Source organism: Lonchura striata, chromosome 26 (genome assembly GCF_050655825.1).
Source record: "Lonchura striata isolate lonStrDom1 chromosome 26, ASM5065582v1, whole genome shotgun sequence".
In the NCBI taxonomy this organism is placed as follows: Eukaryota; Metazoa; Chordata; class Aves; order Passeriformes; family Estrildidae; genus Lonchura; species Lonchura striata.
In genome coordinates this window covers 8,722,163-8,740,975 of record NC_140728.1, presented here as the reverse complement: position 1 = coordinate 8,740,975, position 18,813 = coordinate 8,722,163, and the positions used below count along the sequence as shown (strand labels likewise).

Genomic DNA, 18,813 nt, shown 5'->3' with positions numbered 1-18,813 from the left:
CTGTTCTCATCTGGCTCCAAGCAGACCAGTGGTTTTCCTCAGACTTCCCTGCTTGAGCCCAGGTTGATCTGTTCAGGGGTAGATAGCCCAACACATGTCTGCTCATAGCCTCACTCTTTGCTCGTAGCTCCCTATCAGCTGTTTGGGTGCTCTTGGCCAGTGTCTGTAGATGGCACCTGCCAGGTTCCACCAGGGCCTGGCTGAGGGCTCTCACTGCACAGGCTTGGTTACCAGGGGCAGGACTGTTAATGACACATCCGTTCTCTGCTGCTCAGGAAGATGCAGAACTGGATTTCCCAAGTGAACAAGCAATGAGAAGTGCAGGCAGGACCTCACTGGGCATTCTCAAAGCCTCAGTCAAATCAGATTAACATCCAGATCCCTGCACTGGTTGAAATCAGAGGCATTAGCAGCCTAAGTTGACTGACAGTCCCAAATTATGCACATAAGGTGCATAATACCTTTAAAAATTTCACCCTGCAGTGACTCCCTGAAATTAGAGGGAGATTCCATAGGGAGGCATTCTAGGCTGGGTGTCTGCCTGTGTCCCTTCCCTCCCCTGCACCACGAACTGGGGCTGGGATGAGCCTGTGTGATGCCAAGGGATGGTCCCTGGAGAAAAGGCTCTATGAGCCCCAGCCCCAAGTGACATTCAGCCCATCACTGCAGTGTCACTGCCACTGTGGAGGCTTCCTGTGATGGCACAGGGCTGTTTCTGTGAGCTGCCAACAGATGGAAAATATTGCCCAGCAGAGAGGAGCCTTGGCTCACCTGTGATTCACTGCAGAACAAGGGATCTTAGATCCAGTATTATTTACAAGGAATAATTCATCGTGCTGTAATATTTGCTCCTGTCTTTAAAAATGTATTTCCTTTCCAGCCTGCACCTCTTCCAGGCAGGCTGGTCTTTCATCAGCAGATGAAGGTTCTGTTTGTACCTCTGCATGTGAGCAAGTATGTACAGGACCAGCTCTTCCTGAGCGAACACACACCGTTCCCAGCCCTGGCAGCATCCTGGGGCCTCCCTCCCCTCTGCACTTGACACATACAAAGAGCATTCATTGTGCTCAGCAGCTCCTGCTGGGTAAAAGCCCATCTTGGAATGCTGGCAGACACTGGGCTTGTTGGAAAGTGGAAATGCAACCAGGTGTAGTCATGCTGCTGCATCCTGGCTGCCAGCAGCCCCGTTCTGTGCTCTGTTCAGAGGAGACAATGTGCCTGTGCTCGCTCCTGCCTGTGCTTCCTGGGTTTGGGGAGGTGAGCCTCCCTCCTAGAAAGAGCCCAGCTGCTGTGGGGAGCAGGTCCCTGGCTGCTCTGGATCTTGTGCTGCTCTCACCACCCTGCCTTGTCCCCAGGGCAGCTCCCGGCCAAGCTGTGCCCAGTTCATGGGGTTCAGCTGCCCGGAGGGGGCTGGAAGAAACCAGCACTCAGGATGGTCCTCAGGTGCCATCTCTTCCCTGCAGTGGGGCCACTCTTCCCAAAACCCGCACCCAAACCATGATGCGAAAAAAATTTCCATGTCCCTTCTTCTTCTTTCACAGAACTGGAGTTGGGCTGTGGTCCAAGCAATGACCCAGAAACAGCATTCAGCCTCCACCAGGCTGTTCCTGTCAGTGGGGAAGTTTCTGTTCATTTAGTGAAATCCAGTCCTCAGGTCTTTCACAGGTGCTGTCAGGCTCCATCTAGCCCAGGAATCTCCTCTGTGCCTGCTGGTGGATCTCCAGATCATTCTCCCCAGCACAGGGTCAAGGCAGATTGGAAGGACTCATGGCTCAGTGGTTTAGGGATGATTTTGCTTTTTGATTCCAGTGGCAACAAAATTTCCTCTCCTGAGCATGTCAGTGAACTGCCCATCAATACAAACCCTTTCCAGGAGCTGGTAGATGAAGGAAATGGAGGTGCTGGAGCAAACACCTTGAAAGGTTCCCTTCCTCTCCCTGCCTTATCCGGGGTACCTGGGCAATGCTTTGCTTCCCTAGTGCCACACTCTGCCACTTCCCAACTGCTTCCAGATTTGGGATGAAGCAGGGAAAGCTGCAAAAAGCCACTTCACTGTCCCCTCTACACTGCTGTGGCACGGGCTGGGGTGGCCCAAGAAGCCTCTTGGCCAAGAGAGCTGGACCTGGCAGCGCTGCCCCAGCTCTGGGGCTGACCCACGGCTTTGTGTGCAGCATGTGGGGTTTCCTGGCTGTGGAGTGCTGTCCTTTTTGGCACAAAGCAGATCAATGGCAGCAGTGCTTGGTGGATGGATGGCAACAACCATAGCAGTGGCTATGCCATGCAATAGGGAATCCTCACAACAGCAAAAATAAAAATAATAAGCATGACATAAGGGAGTTTTCCCCATTAAGAAATGCCTTTGAAAGCAGAATCAGTCAGGCAAGAGGTTCAGAACTGAATGTTCAAGAGCAATGGCTATGAATAATCCCTTTCCTCAGCTAGGTTCAAAGTTACCAGCTCTAGCATGGCAGTGGGATGGCAAGAGGAGCCTTGTCTGTTCTTCTACTTGAGATGAAAGCCTCTGAAAGGTCACCCAGTCTGCCCAAGACACAGTGAACTGGCTGGTTTTCCATTGTTTTTATTGCTAGAGGGAGTCTATAGCTTCGTATTTGGAAGATCTTAACCAACACTGTTGTTTATTTAGAAATAAAAGTAAGTTGACATCAAAGGCCCAGTTATTTTGGGCTTTAACTGCCAGGGTGATTTGGAGCTGACAGCAAGCAGCCTGGAACTATTAATATCTTCAGTCATGCCAAAAGGAGAGAAGGAGGGGAAAGAGTCTCAGGTCAATTTTCTGCCTGTTAGGGACTATTAGTGGTTCCACACAGGAAGCCAAAAAAAAATTATATAGTACTATAAATTCTTCCATAAGCCACAAAACACCACAAATTTGCAGCTAATAAACCTGAAGATGAAGTGAGATTAGAAGTTGTAGATGGGACATTTGCTGACTATTTCAGTCCCAGTGGAGTTGGAGATGTTACCATGGTGCCTGGAGGGGACTTTGTGCAGCCTCCTCTGAGGACCTGCATTTCCACCTGTCCTGTGCTGGCACCTCATCAAGCTGCCAGTAAATGTAATTACTGCCTCGGCTAGTTGTGCTGGTTACTGTGGGCAAATCAAGCGGTGGAAATGATTTAATTGGTAGTCTGGAAGCCCAAGGGGGCCATGGTGACCATGTAGTTTGACCTCTTGCCCAGTACTGAGCAGACAGCTTTACCCAGACTCCATACATCCAGTCATGGCTTGTGGCTGAGCTGCCAGATCAGTTCAAATATGAAAAATAACTGCACAATCAGGTGCTGTGTTTTATGGGATCACAGATTCATTAAGGTTGGAAAAGCCAAGACCATTGAGTCCAACCATTAACCCCACACTAAAACATGTCCTTAAGCACTTGAAGTGGTTTTTTGAATGCTTGCAACAGTTCCTGTTGTGTAGCATCAGCACAAAGCCCACTCTCCTGGCACTGGCAGCAGTGTGTGCCTGCCCTTGCCCAGCTCAGCCTGGGGGATGAGATGCTGCCAGTGCCTAAAAGGAGTGAGAGGAGGGAAGGGGGATGTGGAAGGCCCCAGAGCACTTGTCTGGCTCCAGGCAATGTGCCCATCCCCTAAAGGAAGAGGGGGATGTTCACATGCACCGCAGAGAGGCAAGACCCACCATGGGATTCATCTGCTAGGGTCAGCGTTTTCACTGGGACATTAATCATGTCCTAGAAAACCCCTTGTTTTTGCAAGTCATAAGGAGAAGCCAGACCACGATGGAACTTGAGGAGTGCATGTGTGTCCCAAAGGAGCAGAGATGGGCTGCCCACTGTGGGAAGGTTGTCAGGTACTTAGGGTACATGATTCCTGCCAGGAGCAAGAGCAGTCTCTGAACGAGGATTCGTTCTGACAGCCTGGCCTGGAAACATCTCAGCCTCTCACTGATAGGGTGCTGCACCACTTTACAGGACTTCTGTGGCACTGAGGGTTCTTTGCTGAAGCAGGGGGACTGTCTGTGGGTTGTGCCTTGCACCCTTGCAGCCACCAGTCCCCCCCAGTGCAGCTCTGATCTCCACTGAACATCCCAGCAGCGTCCAGCGTGTGGCTGTTGCACCCAGGACTCCTGTCTGCTCTCTGACTGACAGAGGTGATGGATAAACGTTTGATGTGTTTTACACTCTGCCATGCACACTCGGACACAAAAGGACCTCGGTGCTGGGACACACAGAAACCCCAGGGAGCTGATGGCCCAGGAGGCAGGCAGGGAGGAGGCAGCTCCCTGCCAGGCTGGAGAGGAAGGCAAAGCTCAGGGAAGCCTGGTCTGCAGCAGGCCATTCCCCAACTGCAGGAAAGAAGCTGGGGATCTCCATCTGCTCCCCAAGGTGCACAAATGGCTGGGGATCAGCCCCTGGAGCTCTGCTGCTGGCAGGAGGGAGCGTGGGATGGAAGCAGAGCTCCCGTGCACCACCAGCACATGCAGGGTGAAAACGTGCCCCCAGCTGCCTCTGCTCCTCCCTCTGCACAGACATCACTTCACATCACATGCCTCGGGAGGAAGAGGCACAGACAGCTGCTCCAGGAAAGGCTCTGGCAACAGGGAAAAGCTTTGGGCAACAGGAAGCCCAAAGAAGCAGAGGAGCTGAGCACCTGTGATGGGTCACAGCACGTCTGCAGACTCAGAGGTTGGAGCTTGGAGAGCCCCAGTGCTGTTGCTCATTGCAAATCAGCAGCTCCAAGGCTGCAAGAACAGTGGCAGGGGGAGCCAGGCTGGAGAGCTGGCCATGTGCAAGAGGGGGTGTGAGAGTTTGGTGGGCAAAGGGAGAACAGGGAGAGTCCTGCGATGGAGATGAGCCTTATAGTGGAGCCAGGGAAAAGTGCAGCACCTCCAGAACTACCTTTTCACCTGAACTGCCTTCATTTTCTTTCTTTTTTTCTTTATAGACCTGCAAAATATCATGTCTGACTGGGCTTGTGTTCTGCTTCTGGTTACAAGGTACTAACTGGTTCAGAGCTGAGCTGCACCAGGGAGAGCACGTTCCTGGTAGTCACAGGCTGCTGCCCGAGGGGGAGAAGCTGCAGCAAACTGGGAGGGGGCCCAAGGAGACACCTAGTCAGTGCCAGGTGTGGTGAGTGGCCAGTTTCACAGGTGACTCTCACTGTTTGGAAAAGTCACTTTCCATTACACAGTGATCAGAGCAGTCAGTGAACTTTATAGCTCTGTTCTTGGGCTGGGCACAGGGACCTGTGCAACCAGGAGGCCCAAAACTGTGGGCCTCTTTCCAAAAAGCCACATGTCCCCTTCCTTTCAGTGTACCCTCAATCTGGGTGCCTCAGTGCCTTAGGTTACAGGATGAGCCTGGGGGTGTGCATTGTATTCCCATCTGCCAGAGCTGGGGCAGTTCTCTGATGTTCATTGGGCACTTTTCTTTATCTCTCACACAACCAAACCTCCCTCCAGGAGATCTCTGCTGTTCATGGGCCATTAATTATTAATTATCTTCTGTCCATGGCCAGTGAGTGTCCCTGCATGGCTGAGAAAATTCCATCATCCATGGGGAGATGCTCTGCCCAGGGGAGGAGCCAAACATTCCTACCTGGATCCAATCTGACCTGGGAACAGCACAGCAGCCTTTGCCCCCTGCATTCCCAGAGGAGCAGCTTCCTTCCCCCTGCATTCCCAGAGGAGCAGCTTCCTTCCCCACTGCATTCCCAGAGGAGCAGCTTTCTCCCCCCTGCATTCCCAGAGGAGCCCAGGCCCATCTCCCCCAGCCCTGGAGCTCCAAGGAAAACTCCCCCCTTGTGCAGGATCCTGCTCCAGCAGAAGCACAGCTGGCACTGCAGGAGGGCTGAGCCCCCCTGGGATGGGGCTGAGCCACCTCCCTGACCCACAGGGGGTCAACTCCTATTCTGACCCTGTCAGTGTTGTTTTGTATTACTACATTTCTATTTTTTTCCCCTAGTAAAGAACTGTTATTCCTACTCCCATATCTTTGCCTGAGAGCCCCTTGATTTCAAAATTATAATAATTTGGAGGGAGGGGGTTTACATTTTCCATTTCAAGGGAGGATCCTGCCTTCCTTAGCAGACACCTGGCTTTTCAAACCAAGACACTGAGCCTCTCCTGAAGTCCCTTCCATCCTCTGGCAGAGCAGCTTGGGATCACACAGCCAAGCTCTGATGAGCTGCCTGGGGACCCATGCTGACATGGGAGCATTAGGATGCTGAGAAAGTACCAGGACAGCTCAGTGCAGCAAACAGGGTGTCCTTGAGGGGTCAAATCCATCAGCTGCTTTGGGAATTCTTCAGATTTGGCATTAACATCAAGAGTCTGCACAAAAGGCTTTAAATTAGACATGCTCATGGAGAGAGATTCACTTGAGGAGCAAGGTAACATTTGGCAGACAGTTTTCTGGGAGAACAGCAAAGCCTGCCTGGCCCTTAAAGTGTTAAACAAACCCTGTATGAGCTCTACTGGGGATATTTCCCATTTCTTTCTTCCTGCCGTCATTGCCCAAGGTGCATTTTATATTAATTTTCTTACTTTCTTTTTTTTTTTTTTTCCTCTTCCATAGAAAATCCAACTCTCCAGAGGAGTAGGTAGGTTTCAGCTCTGCTCTGCTTTTACAGACTCAACTAATTACCCAGATAATGGGTCGGGTTCTGTGGTAAGGGCATTTCCTGTGAGGCAAGGTTAGGCAGATAAAATGCCTGGAGCCAGAGGGTTTTGGATTTAGCCGTTCTGGGAGACATTTCTAATTTATTAGTGCAATTTTTAAAAAATAAATTAAAAGGTTTTTAAATGAATGGAGATTTGCTGTTTCCAAGTGATTTATCTCCTTGCTGTGATGGGTGGAGGAGCTGGCAGGGATGCGGATGGGGAGGGAGAATCCAGCAGATAGGAAACAGCGGGGTCATCTCAGGTGGAGGGGATGGGCGAGGGCTGCGTGGCCTCCCTGGGCACGTCCGTGTCAGAGGCAGGCTGGAGATTTCCCAGGGGAGCAGCACTTCTGGGGCAGATTGTTCCTGTTTTGGCTGCAGCCCGTTGGCCTCCAGCGTGCTGAGCTGGTCCTGGGGAGCAGCCATCCATTTCCAGCCCTGCCTGTGCCCCCGGAGTCACCTTGGCCCTGCTGGGAAGGCAGGACACTGCCAGGACAGGCTTCTGCTCTCTGCCAGCACCAGGGTCTGCCTGTGGGTGTGCCAAGGCAGGGGAGCCCTGGCCCCTGCCCTCGTCCTGGCTCCCTGGCACTCGGCCGTGTCCATGGCAGGGCCCACTGGCAGGATCACATCTCTTACTTTTGCACTTTCCCCTTTGCCTCAGCGGCTCCAGACAGAGCTCGGAGCAGGTGTTGGGGAATGTGAGGTGGCTTTTGTGGTGGGGGACCCTGCACATCCCTTGCCAGGGTGCTGCTTGGCACTGCCAGCCAGCTGAGCCACACCTGGGAGCACAGCCCTGCCAGAGCCACTGCTGCTGCCCACCTGCCTTGCACCAGGGACTCACCTCAGGATTCCTGCTGGGGGTGTGTGTGACAGTCAGCCCCCAGCGCCACCACCCCTCTCCCTGCTTGGACAAAATATGGGAGAAAAAAATGCTTTCCCCTTTTCTCCAAAGCAGAGATCACATCCCAGGGGCATTTTTAATGAGTCACTTCCACAACTGCATTGGGGGAGGATTTGGGAAGATCCATGAGGAGCCTCTGTCCCCTTCCAGCTGCACTCTGCACTTGCTTTCTGCTCTGCTCTGCCATGGGGACACCGAGGGCTGAGGGCTGCCTAATAGCAGGGAAGGCAATGCTAAATGATGGTCTGTGTGTGCTGGTGGGATTTGGGGCCAGCTCTGAGGTTCAGCTGCCATGGCTGTCTCTGAGGCATGCACACACACCCAAGCACCTGTGGCTGCACAGGTTCAGGTCAGCTTCCCCTTCCATCCCTCTGCACAGACAGTGACCTGGAGCTTCATCGTGCAGGGGGGCTTCACTCATTCCCCTTCAGCTGTGATCCATGAAATATTCATATTTCAGGGACACAGAGGGAGAAATTCAGTGTTACGACTACCTACCTAACGAGGCTGAAGTTGAGCACTGTTTGGTATGGGGCAACTGTTCCTCAGGCTTTGGACTGTGCTCAGACTGGAAGCAAAGCTCAGGGACCTCAGGACACTGCTCAGCTTTCCAGGTGAAGTGGTGAGGAGGAAACCTGGGCATGAGAGCAGCCTCCCTGTGGAAATTGATGTCACAGGGATCCATCCCCTCATGAGAAGTCCTTTCCTCACAGAGCATGGGGAAGCTGTTCCCTGTGTTAGCACCAGGCAGGCCTTTGGCTGGCAGTTCTCCCTTGCTGCTCCTCTGAAACCACGGCCACGCTCTCCCCAGCACCCTGCCCCAGCCCTGAGCACAAGCTCTGGTGTTCCCAAGAATCAGTCTCTGTCACTGCAGGGATGCTCCTGGCTGCAGCTGAACTGCTCCTTCCATCAGCTTTCCCATGACACTTCTACTCACCAGGCTTCTGATACACAGCCAATCTCATGACAGAATCATGGGATGGTTTGGGGTGGAAGGGGCCTTAAAGATCATCTCATTTCAAGCCCCTGCCATGGGCAGGGACACCTCCCACTAGAAGATGTCTAAACCCCTTCCCCTTCTTGCTGCTTTGTTAAAGACTGAGAAATTAGGTCTAAGATAATCAGAAAATGGAGAATTCAAGATCTTTCCATCCAAATGGCAGAAACAGGTGAGGGTCCCAGATGTTTTACTGCAGGTGTTAATCATCTCAAAGGACGATACACCACAGGGCAGGACTGACAGGGCAAATCTGGAACAGGGAAGCATGCAAAGAGCATTGTGTCTGCAGTCTCTTGGCATGCCTTGCACCTACTTCTTGCAAGAGATGGTGCTTCTCTTGACTCTTTTTCATTTCACCTCCCCACTCCTCACCCTCTCAGGAGACCCTCACCTTGCTGTGCCAGGCCACTTGCCATTCACCTTGGCCACAGGCCAATGGGTGATGGATGTCCTTCCCTTGGTATTTATGGTCTCCGTGCCCAGCAGGGCAGTGCTGGCTCCTCCCTGCATTTCCCGTGGGCATCCCCTCACCTTACACCTTGTGTGGAGGATTGAGGCCGTTAACCCAAAGGGGCTACAGGAAGAATCAGGATATTTACACTCTTATTCACTCCATGTCTTTGGGAAAGGGCTAAAAGATGCCAGGCTTCTCCCACTCTGGCCATCTACTCCCTGGTTTCATGGCTCAGCTTGGGGCTTCTTCCCACAGCCCTGTGGGGTTGTTCTGTGTCATCTCTCAGGCTGATGGGAGTTGCAGAGGGAATTTCACTGGTTTAAAGGGCTGTTTCGAAACCCCTTTGGAACCTGGCCCAGGCTGCTCTGAGTTGCTTCCAGCCTACCTGCCAACTTTCCTTCCCAGGAAGAGAAGGCTGGGGGGGAGGCTGGGGAGCAGCCAGGTCTTGCCCTGACAGAGAAAATTTTCTTGGAGCTGCTTTCTCCAGTTTCATGCTGGTGTTTGACTCATTGAGACCTGGTGGGTGCTGCACATCTGCCTGTTCCCCCATCAGTGGAGAACACAGAGCTGCTCTTGCTGTGCACTCGGCAGAGCTGACTTGTCCACAGGAGCTGCAGGTCAGTGCAAGGGAAATGTGAAGTAATTCATCTGACTTCACCTCTTTCTAGATTTGCTGCTCTCCTGAAATATCAGTGCCAAGCCTTCTCCAAGAGCAAAGATGCTCCACTGGGATCTGTTTTTGCAGAAATGCTGAGACTTGGAGCAGGTGAGCAGTGTGGTTGTACTTACACAGCTCACACATTGCTGTGAACTGCACAGGGCAGTGCCTGCTGCTTTTCTTAGGGTTTTGGCATTTAATAAAAAGAGACGGTTTCATGTCTAGCTGAATATGAGAAGAAATATCTCCCTTAGGGAGACAGAGGTTTTTGCACCTAAAACTTCCCAGGCTTTTCTGAAAAACCTGAACAATGTTTTCCACTCAAATTTTACAGTTCTTCAACTATTGTGCCTGGTTTATAATCAACATCTGGCCACAAATACTCATTTTAGGAACCCTGGAGAAATTTCTGTCTTCACCAACCCTTACCATCCTGTTGCCTTCCAGGAGGTAACACCCACGGGGTAACTGAGAACATGGTTTGGCCTCCACAAGCCAAGAAAATGTGCTAAGTGCTGTCAACAGAATGTAATCATAATTTGAGTTAGAGGATAAATGTGGAGCCTGTAATCGTCTCCACATGCACAGGAGCTGAGAGGTGGAAGGTAGATGCAGGTCTAGCAGCTTGGCTGGGACAGTCAACCAAAAGCTTGGCAGTTTTTTGCCCCAGAACTTGCCAGATTTGGCCAGCAGACAGGTGGGTGCTAAGGATTAACATGGGGGGTGGCTCCACTTGAGGAACATCTGTACCCCAAGGATCACTGAGCTGCAATGCTTGCTGGCCCGAAGGAGAGAAGTGGATGCTCAGGTCAAGAGGAGCAGAAGGTCTCTCATTGCTCTGGAGGACACTTCTTCAGAGCAATCAGATGTGGAGGAGAGTGTGGAGAGTCTGGAGCTGTCTGCCCCAGCACCTTCCTTGCTGCAGGCAGCTGTGCAGGGTGGGGCTGTGGGACCCTCACACCCGTCCATCCTGCAGGGCCTGGACACAGGCAGTGCCCTGCTCCAACAGGACCACCCTTGGAGGCTGGATCCTCCAGGGCTGCCTGATCAGCATCAGCAGAGGCAGGGCTTGCAGAGCTGCAGTGCTCCAGAGTCCCCACACAGCTGCACAGCCCTGGCCCTGCAGGCACTGGGAGCAGGGGACATGGAGCTCCCCAGGTGCTGGGTGGCACCTCGGATGGGCAGCAAAAGGTAAAGAAAGTGTGAGAGTGGGAGCAGAGTGGAAAAGAGGGAAAATGAACATTCTGCACAACTGGCTGTGGAAACAGAATTATCTCCCTTTAGTCTTTCCCACAGCAAAAAAAAGGCCATCTTTGCCTCTGCAGCTCCATTCTGCTTGGGATGGGCAGCAGCATCTCTAACCACCCTGCCTACAGAGAAGGGTTGCCAAGATGCAGGCTGGGATGTTCCTGCATGTCTGCTACAGCGTAGTCCAAAGAAGGTTTTCTTCAATCAGTAAGTTCTCTGCTTCCTCCTGCTGCTCCCTGCCTTTGTGCAGCCTGGGTGCCACAGCTCTGCCCTCACATATTTTCCTGTGACCACCAGAAATGACTGGGGAGAAAGCCAAGCTGGGACCCGTGGGTCACCAGAGGAGACTATCCATCAGCCTCCCAGCCCTGGCACAGCTCAGCCTCTCCCCAGCTGAGCCCTTCTGGGTGGTCCCAGGATCTGCCAGTCTGCAAGGAAGAGACAATGTGTGTCATGGTCCTGCCCTGAGGAGTGTGTCTGGGGACCAAGGGTTTGCCTGCTGCTGCCACTCTTGCCTGATGGCTGCTGTTGGCACCATGCTGGGCACAGAGGGGCCCTGTCTCCTTGAGTGGCACTTGAATGCTGGGAAGCAGCATCTCCTTCTGCCATGGCCTGGACCCCCTGGTTCTCCTGGCAGGAGGCGAGGGCCTGCCTCTGACCCTGAGCCTGCATGGAGGGACATGTTTCTGCACAATTGGAGGCATCAAGCACCCTTTCCAGTCTTTCAGTGCCTCAATTTATTTGTTTGTTTGTTTATGTTTCCTCCTGGGCTGATACACAGCACGAGGCCCAGGCCACTCATGCAGCTGTCACAGCACAGGGCATGTGTGTCCAGGCTGTGGGATGAGACTGTCCCCGAGTTCAGGGTGAGCTCCAGCTGCTCATCACAGATGGTTTGGCTTGGAAGGGACCTCAAAGTCCAACTTGTTCCACCTCCCACCATGGGCAGGGGCACCTTCCACTATCCCAGGTTGCTCCGAGCTCCAACCTGGCCTTGGACACTGCCAGGGATGGGGCAGCCACAGCTGCTCTGGGCACCTTGTGCCAGGCCTTCATCACCCTAACAGCCAAGAATTTCTTCCTGCTATCCAATCTCAATCTACCTTCCTGAAGGTGTGTCCTTGAGGTGAGTTCACTCCCGATTCCCATCCTCGCTGCAGTCTTCTCACCGGCTGTTTCCCAGCCGTGCCAAGCACATTGTGCACAATGAAATCAGCTGGCTATGGGTGATTCCAGCAGACACGAGATCACCTCAGAGATACCCCACCGACCCCTGAGGACTTTCCAGGCCCCAAACTTGAGCCAGCCTCTCGCTTTGGGGTCAGGAGTTGGGGAGGTTTTAGGACCACGCCCGTGTGCTGAGGAAGGAGACACACTCCCTGAGTAGGGAATGCATCCAAGCTCTTGGGATTGCCCCTGGCCTGGGATGGTGTCCAGGGCCTCGGAACCCCTCGCCAGCCACACTGCTCACATGCACAGATCCCCTGCAGCAGCAGCACAGGCACAGGGGAAAGCCCAGGCTCTCCCTCCCCAGCAGGCACCATGCCCTGGGCACCACTCATGCCTGGAGACAGCCCTGCTGCTGCCCTCAGGGACAAGTGTGGGGCTGACCCCCTTTCCTGCATGTGGAAATGGATTTGTAGAGAATTCTTAAAGCTTGACAGAAGGCTCATATAGTGTGTATCTGTATGTAAACTTTGAGATAAGAAATGCTGACTTAGAAATGCCATGGAATAGGACAGACATTGCTGAGAGAGAAATGGAACTGGAAATAAATTTCAAAGAATGGTTTTGTAAATAAGACTAGATACTTTGAAGAACTAGAACTATGAAAGATATATTGTAGTAGGACCCACAAGAGGTAATTTTTGATGATTGGCTTTAAGGCATTTACAGTATGGTGTGGCTGAAGCTGATAGGCCAATAAATGCTTATAATGAGTTGTAATTAGAAAATCGTTGGCTTCTGATTGTGATGGCATGAATTATAACTCCTGCATTGTCTCACCCTTCTCAAGAGGCTGCCAATAAAAGAAAAGTTTTTAAAATGCCTCTCAGTTACCCCATCTCCAAGTCAGAAAAGGGGTTAATCTGACAATGCTTGCTGTGCTGGGCCATGAACACACCCCATGTCTTTAGGACAGAGAATGAAACAGGGCACTCACAGGGTTTCCAGGCTGTGCAGCCCATCAAAGCCGTTGGCTCCCAGGCTTTGGATCCGGTTGTTGTGCAGGTGCCTGTGGACAAAACACAGATGGTCAGTGGGGCTGCAGGCTGACCTTTCCCTGTGGGCTGAGCCGTGGTCCAGAGTGTCCTGTAAGCTGAGCACAGTCTGGGCTGGGGTGCCAAGGGCACTTATGGGGTTCCCTCTCTTACCCCGTGAGACACGTTGGGTGCAGTAGTGCTTGCAGAAAGCTAAAGAGCTCCCATTCCTCTCAGGAATTCCAGGCTAATGCAGGATTTTCCCTGAGATCTCCACCTTCACAGCTGTCAGGTGGCTGTGGATGAACATGCTAAAGCAAGAAGCTTCAAGAAACACCCTGGAGCTCACCTTACTCTGGGCTCAGCCCACAGTGTGGCTTCACCAGCTGTTCATGGGCACTGGGGGCTATCTAAGGACACAATTATATTTGGACTTCATGGAGGCTTAGTACCAGCAAGAAGACTTTGAGTGCAAAATCATCCTGTTAGTCACAGTTTATTATCTTTACATTGAAAGGAAAAAAAAAAAAACAGTTCCTGGACCAGCTCCAGTTTGATTGTAGTGAGAGTTATCTTCAGTTCAGTGCTTCAGAGTGCCTAGCTGAAGTGCTGGGGCCATGCCACAGGCTGATGCACATTCTCTGCACCATAGGAACAGTTTTTTTCCTGTTCCCCTTCATCCTGCTGCTACATGCCACGAACATCTAGTGCTTACAGGCTTGGGAGCTCCCAGCCTTAACATTGGCACTGGGAAGCCATATGCTGGGGGCCCCTGCAAAGCCACCTGGGGTAATTTTGGCTTGGAAGCTCTGTAGGTGATGAGTTCTGGAGTTCTGGGTTCTGTTTTTCCATGGATTTCTCACTCTCCTGTCTCAGTCTTTTGTCAAACCCAAGGCCTTAATCCCTGAATTCCCTGTCTTGGATTATCAGAGACTCTTGTGTATGTGTGCACATCTCAGTGCTTCTTCCATGTCACTTCCTTTACAGCTATGAACTTGTGGCTAATTGTGCAGCTCCTTCTGAAATCCCACTCAATGGCACCTCCGAGTCCATGGACAGAGTTCTTGTGAGCAGTCTGAGAAAAGTCTGCTGAAAACCAGAAGACACCCCACTGCTGCCCAGTCTGCACTTCTAGCAGCCTGCCCTTAACCCCCTTGCTGATGCCCGTGCTTGCACTGCCAGGCTCTGTGTGCTAACTGCCCACCAAGAGGGGCAGGTCTCTCAGGGTAGGTTTCCCCATCAGTTCAGATCCTCTTTTAACACCAACTCCATGTGGTGAATTGCTGCCATACCACTCCCCTCGGGATCCTTTTGTCCCATGCCCATGATAGCACTAGCAAGGGATGCACCAGCCTTTGTCCAATGCTGCTGCCGCCTTCCAAGAGCCTGGGGGAGGCTCCATCCTGGCAGGTGGATAAATGGTTTTTTTCATTATTTGCTGCTTGATCTAAATGTGTCTCAGCTTGAAAAATCTCTCACTCCACCTGGATTTGAGCGTGAGCTGTTTGGCTGAGCACAGGCAGCTCCCACTGCCAAATATTGTAGGGTAAAGCAGAAGGAAGCTGGGAGTGGAGGAACAGCCAGGCTCTAGGGCAGTTTGGTAGGGGCCCGCAAAGCAGAAACCAGCCTGAGATGGTTGGGATGAGAGCATAGAAACATTTCAGAGGAAGGGGAAGGGAAGGGAAAGATATCTGATAAAATACGTTTGCTCCTTGGAGCAAATGGGAAAAAAGAAAAGGATGTTGCCTGCAAGAAAACTTAGATTGTGACTTTTAGGGGAGAAAAGAAGCCTGAGATAAAAATGCGAATCTTATGGGAGAAACATCTCTTTGTCACATGAAAAGAAGTTTGTGCCCAGATAACATCCTCCATCAAATGTTAGCAGCTTCTAGTCATGCTGCCTTCTCTTCAGTTGGTGCTGCAAACCACTTTGAGTTCCTTTGCCACTGGATACTGCAGTTGGCAAAGCGAGGGTTGGGGTCTGGAGTTGCTGTGGGATCGCATGAAGAGGTACCACAAGAACCCCATGCCCAAACCCCTGTCTGCTGTGAGGGGACGGTGAGGGGACAAGGGAATGCTGAGTGCCAGGGAAGGTGTGAGCTCCCCGTAGATTTGTCAGGACAGTGTGACTGGACACCTTGTCCGAGCTCAGACATGCTGACCAGCTGGCTGCTGTCACTGCAGTCAGACAAGGAGACAGCAGAGAAAAGCAATCACCTGCTGTGTATATATTTGGCTCTAGACTGCTTTGTTTGGAGGCAGAGTAATGAAAATCATCCGAAGGAAGTTCTTTGTTGGTGAGAAAATTATGAGCGACCAAAAAAGGGAGTTATAAAAAAATTTGCTGTCCAAGTTGAACTCTAGAGTTACCCAACCACATGGCAATAATAGAAACAAGAGAGCTGGAAAGGTAAACACTTGAAAAGATGTTCCTGTCTTCCATCCTGCCTTTTTTTTTTCTCCCCTGGTAAACAAATTTTAACAAGTGGAATTGCAACATCTCCAGTGCTTGTCGATTTGAGCTCAGCCCACACGACGTTATATTCTGCCCTGTAAATTACAGCTCAGCTGGTTTGATAGCAGCTCAAGGTACTTGATTCTGGGCTATAAACAACCCCTATGATGCAAAAACATGGGAAGTCTTTAAGCTTTTGCTGAAACCCACCAGTCACCTTGGTAAGGGCAATGGGCTTTAGGAGCTGGGTCTGTTCCTTGGCAGGTCAGTGCCAGGGGGTGAGGGTGGGTTTGGGCAGTCACCCACGAAAGGCTTTGCCTGGGATGAGGACAGTCACTGCTGTTCTGTGGGCAGGCCTGCAGGCTGTTCTCAGCCATGCAGTTCCATCAGAAACAGGAACAGCAACTGTACACTGGACCCTGGCAGGGTGGGACCTCCTGGGACCTCCTGCAGCAGCACAAGAGCTCCCACCTGCCGGGGACAAGCCAGCTCCTCTGCTGCCAGTGAGCCCTTGCTGTGCCTTGCCGAGACCAGCAGCAGTGAGAATCCCCGTGCAGGCTGGGGAGAGAGGCTGCACCCTGCCTGATGCCTCAGGTGGTGAGAATTTAGAAACAAAGCAGAAAAAAAAAAAAAAAACCTACAAGATCAATTCTGACCCACAATAAGAAACATGCAACAGATTTGAGAAGGAAGAGTTTCTCTCCTTGCCAACAAGATCTTACCATAAATTGGGAATAAATGTGATTTTCCTCCATCATTCCTGCAGCACCCTTAGTCAAATTTGTTCAGGTTTTACCGGACTTCCTTTTCCATTTAGTTTTTCAGTGAATTAAATGGTCTTGAGAACAGTCTAAGACAGTCCAACACAGGCAGTAGCTTCAACTCTGGCAATGCCACCTCCAAGGGCACTGCACATTTGTCTTACACAGAAGAGAAGCAAGCTGAGTTGGTGCCTAAATAATGCTTTAATGAAGGTGCTTGTCTATATGGGCAAGGAAAGGGAAATTGTATCAATATCTGCATTGAACACTGGTGAAAGCAGATCTGGCAGGATAAATGTGGTGCTGATACCCACACTGGTAACTGGATGTTTATGAACTGAAATGGGTGTAAAGAAGAGCAACAAAAATGATCCAAGGGCTGGAAAAAAAATAGGATGAAGACTTAGAGAACTCAATCTGTTTAGCTTATTAAAGAAGATCAAGGGGATGAGTGCAGTGTAATGTATAGGATTCTTCCTGGTTAGAAACTGGGTACTAAAATGGTTCTGTGATTTAGCAGAGAAAAGAATAATAAGAACAAATGTCTGAAGTCAAAGCCAAAGAAAATTCAAATGGGAAATATGAGCGGGTTTTTTTTTTAACACTAAAGATGATTAACCACTGGAACAGACTACAAAGAGAAGTGGTGGATTTGCCATTGCTTTCATTTTTAATGACTTCATTTTTTTCTTCTCAAAAAGGACAAATGCAAACATTTCCCATCAATTATTTGCATTAGATGATTTGAACCAAGCTCAAATCTGACATCATATGAATTCTCCCCTGACGAGCCACTGCCATGATGAGCTTCCATCTTTATTGTGGCAAAATTGTTCTTTTCCTCAACTTGGCCATGGATAAGTAGACAGATCTAAATCATAAATGGCGCAAATTCCATGGATTGTTTCCATTACTGGAGGACCAGCATGAGGCTTGTCTGGTGAAGAATAAAGCTCCATCTGAAATGACATTTTCAGGGTGCATTGGAGCACGATTTGCTTCTTCCTCAAGTGCTGGAGAAGGAAATCCACTTTTGCCAAGGCAGCAAGCTTGGTCCTCCGAGAGAAAAGGCACTTTTGCCAATAAAAAGGCTCATGAATGGGACCCAGATGTTCCAGGCAATATTGTTCTCAGTGATAATGAATTGCACATGCATATGAATTGCACTCCCTGCCAAGACCGAGGTTGCCTACAACTTCTCAGAGAGACACTGGTAACTCCCTTGCACAGGTGAGGGCAGGGATTCACTGGGCTTTGTGGTGCTAGGAAGCCCCAAGTCCCACAGATGTCACTGAAATGACTGGTGATCAGCTTCCCTGGAGAGTTGGGATGTGTTATGTTTGCTCCTAGGTAAGGAAGACACTGAAAAGCAGTGGTCCCTTCTGAAAGTCTCAGCCACTGTTCTGCCAGAACAAGGAAAAATGGGAATGGGAACCCATAAATCTTGCAAAGAAGTTTTCTCTTCTAGTCACTAAATCATTCTGTTAGAGAGAGGTCTGCATCATGTCCTTTAATGACAAAAACTGTAAGAAAGAGGAATTCTACTAGAGAGCCTTTATTTACTGTTTTCATGCTTTCAGCTGCTGAGTGACCTTGACAATAAATTATCAGCTGATATTCAGGTTGTGTGACTGACAAGTACAGCAGAGGGGAGAACCAGTCTTCTATGAGCATACACACTATCAGGATTTTATATATCTCCAGGAAAGAGGTATTGGTACTTAGTAGCTATGAAAAAAGCAAATGAAGTGACAGGGATAGCTAGAAGAGGGAAAGGGCACAGAACAGCATTGTACCATGATATAAACCAGAATTAATTTTTGTCTTTGATGCAGTGTACAGAGCTGGTCTCTCCATCTGAAGGTGTGAAGGAAAAAATAAGTGTAATATGAGAACTAACTTCTGACTTTACACAGATATGTAGTAACAGGACAAGGGAGAAAGAGGGTAGATTTTTTTTATTTAACTAAGAGAGGGTAGACTTAGATCAGATGTTGGGAAGAGATTCTTCCCTGTGAGGGTGGGCAGGCCCTGGCACAGGGTGCCCAGAGAAGCTGTGGCTGTCCCTGAATCCCTGGAAGTGTTCCAGGCCACCAGATGGGGTTTGGAGCACCCTGGGCCAGTGGAAGGTTTCCCTGCCCACGGCAGGGGTGCAACTGGGTGAGCTTTGAGGTCCCTTCCCATCCAAACCATCCTGGGATTCCATGTTTCAAACCAGGTAACTGGATGGGGACTGGAGGAGCTGAGCTGAGGGAAGGGTGCAGTAGACATAAATACAGCAGTGGCACAGAGGAGATGGACACAGAGCACAAGAATTAGAGGGCGTTAAGCAAAACTAACTGGTAATGGCACAAGAACAACTTTTCCCAGAGTCCATTTTTTTGATCAGGTAGGCAAAGGCGAGGGCCAGGTTAGAGGAGTGGAGCTTCTCTTTTGCTCCCATTACAGGCCCAAAATGATTCCTGGAGGTTTCCAGGAGCTAAGGCTCCTTGTG

General features: G+C 50.7%; 1 protein-coding gene across 1 annotated transcript in view; it reads right to left on the bottom strand.

The window, feature by feature from the left end:
- Positions 1-18,813, bottom strand: part of LGR6 (leucine rich repeat containing G protein-coupled receptor 6) — a 156,138-nt gene that overhangs the window by 30,275 nt on the left and 107,050 nt on the right. The window contains exon 6 of the mRNA XM_021527716.4: positions 13,067-13,138. Coding sequence (XP_021383391.3) covers positions 13,067-13,138 — 72 coding nt within the window. The remainder of the gene's footprint in view (positions 1-13,066; positions 13,139-18,813) is intronic.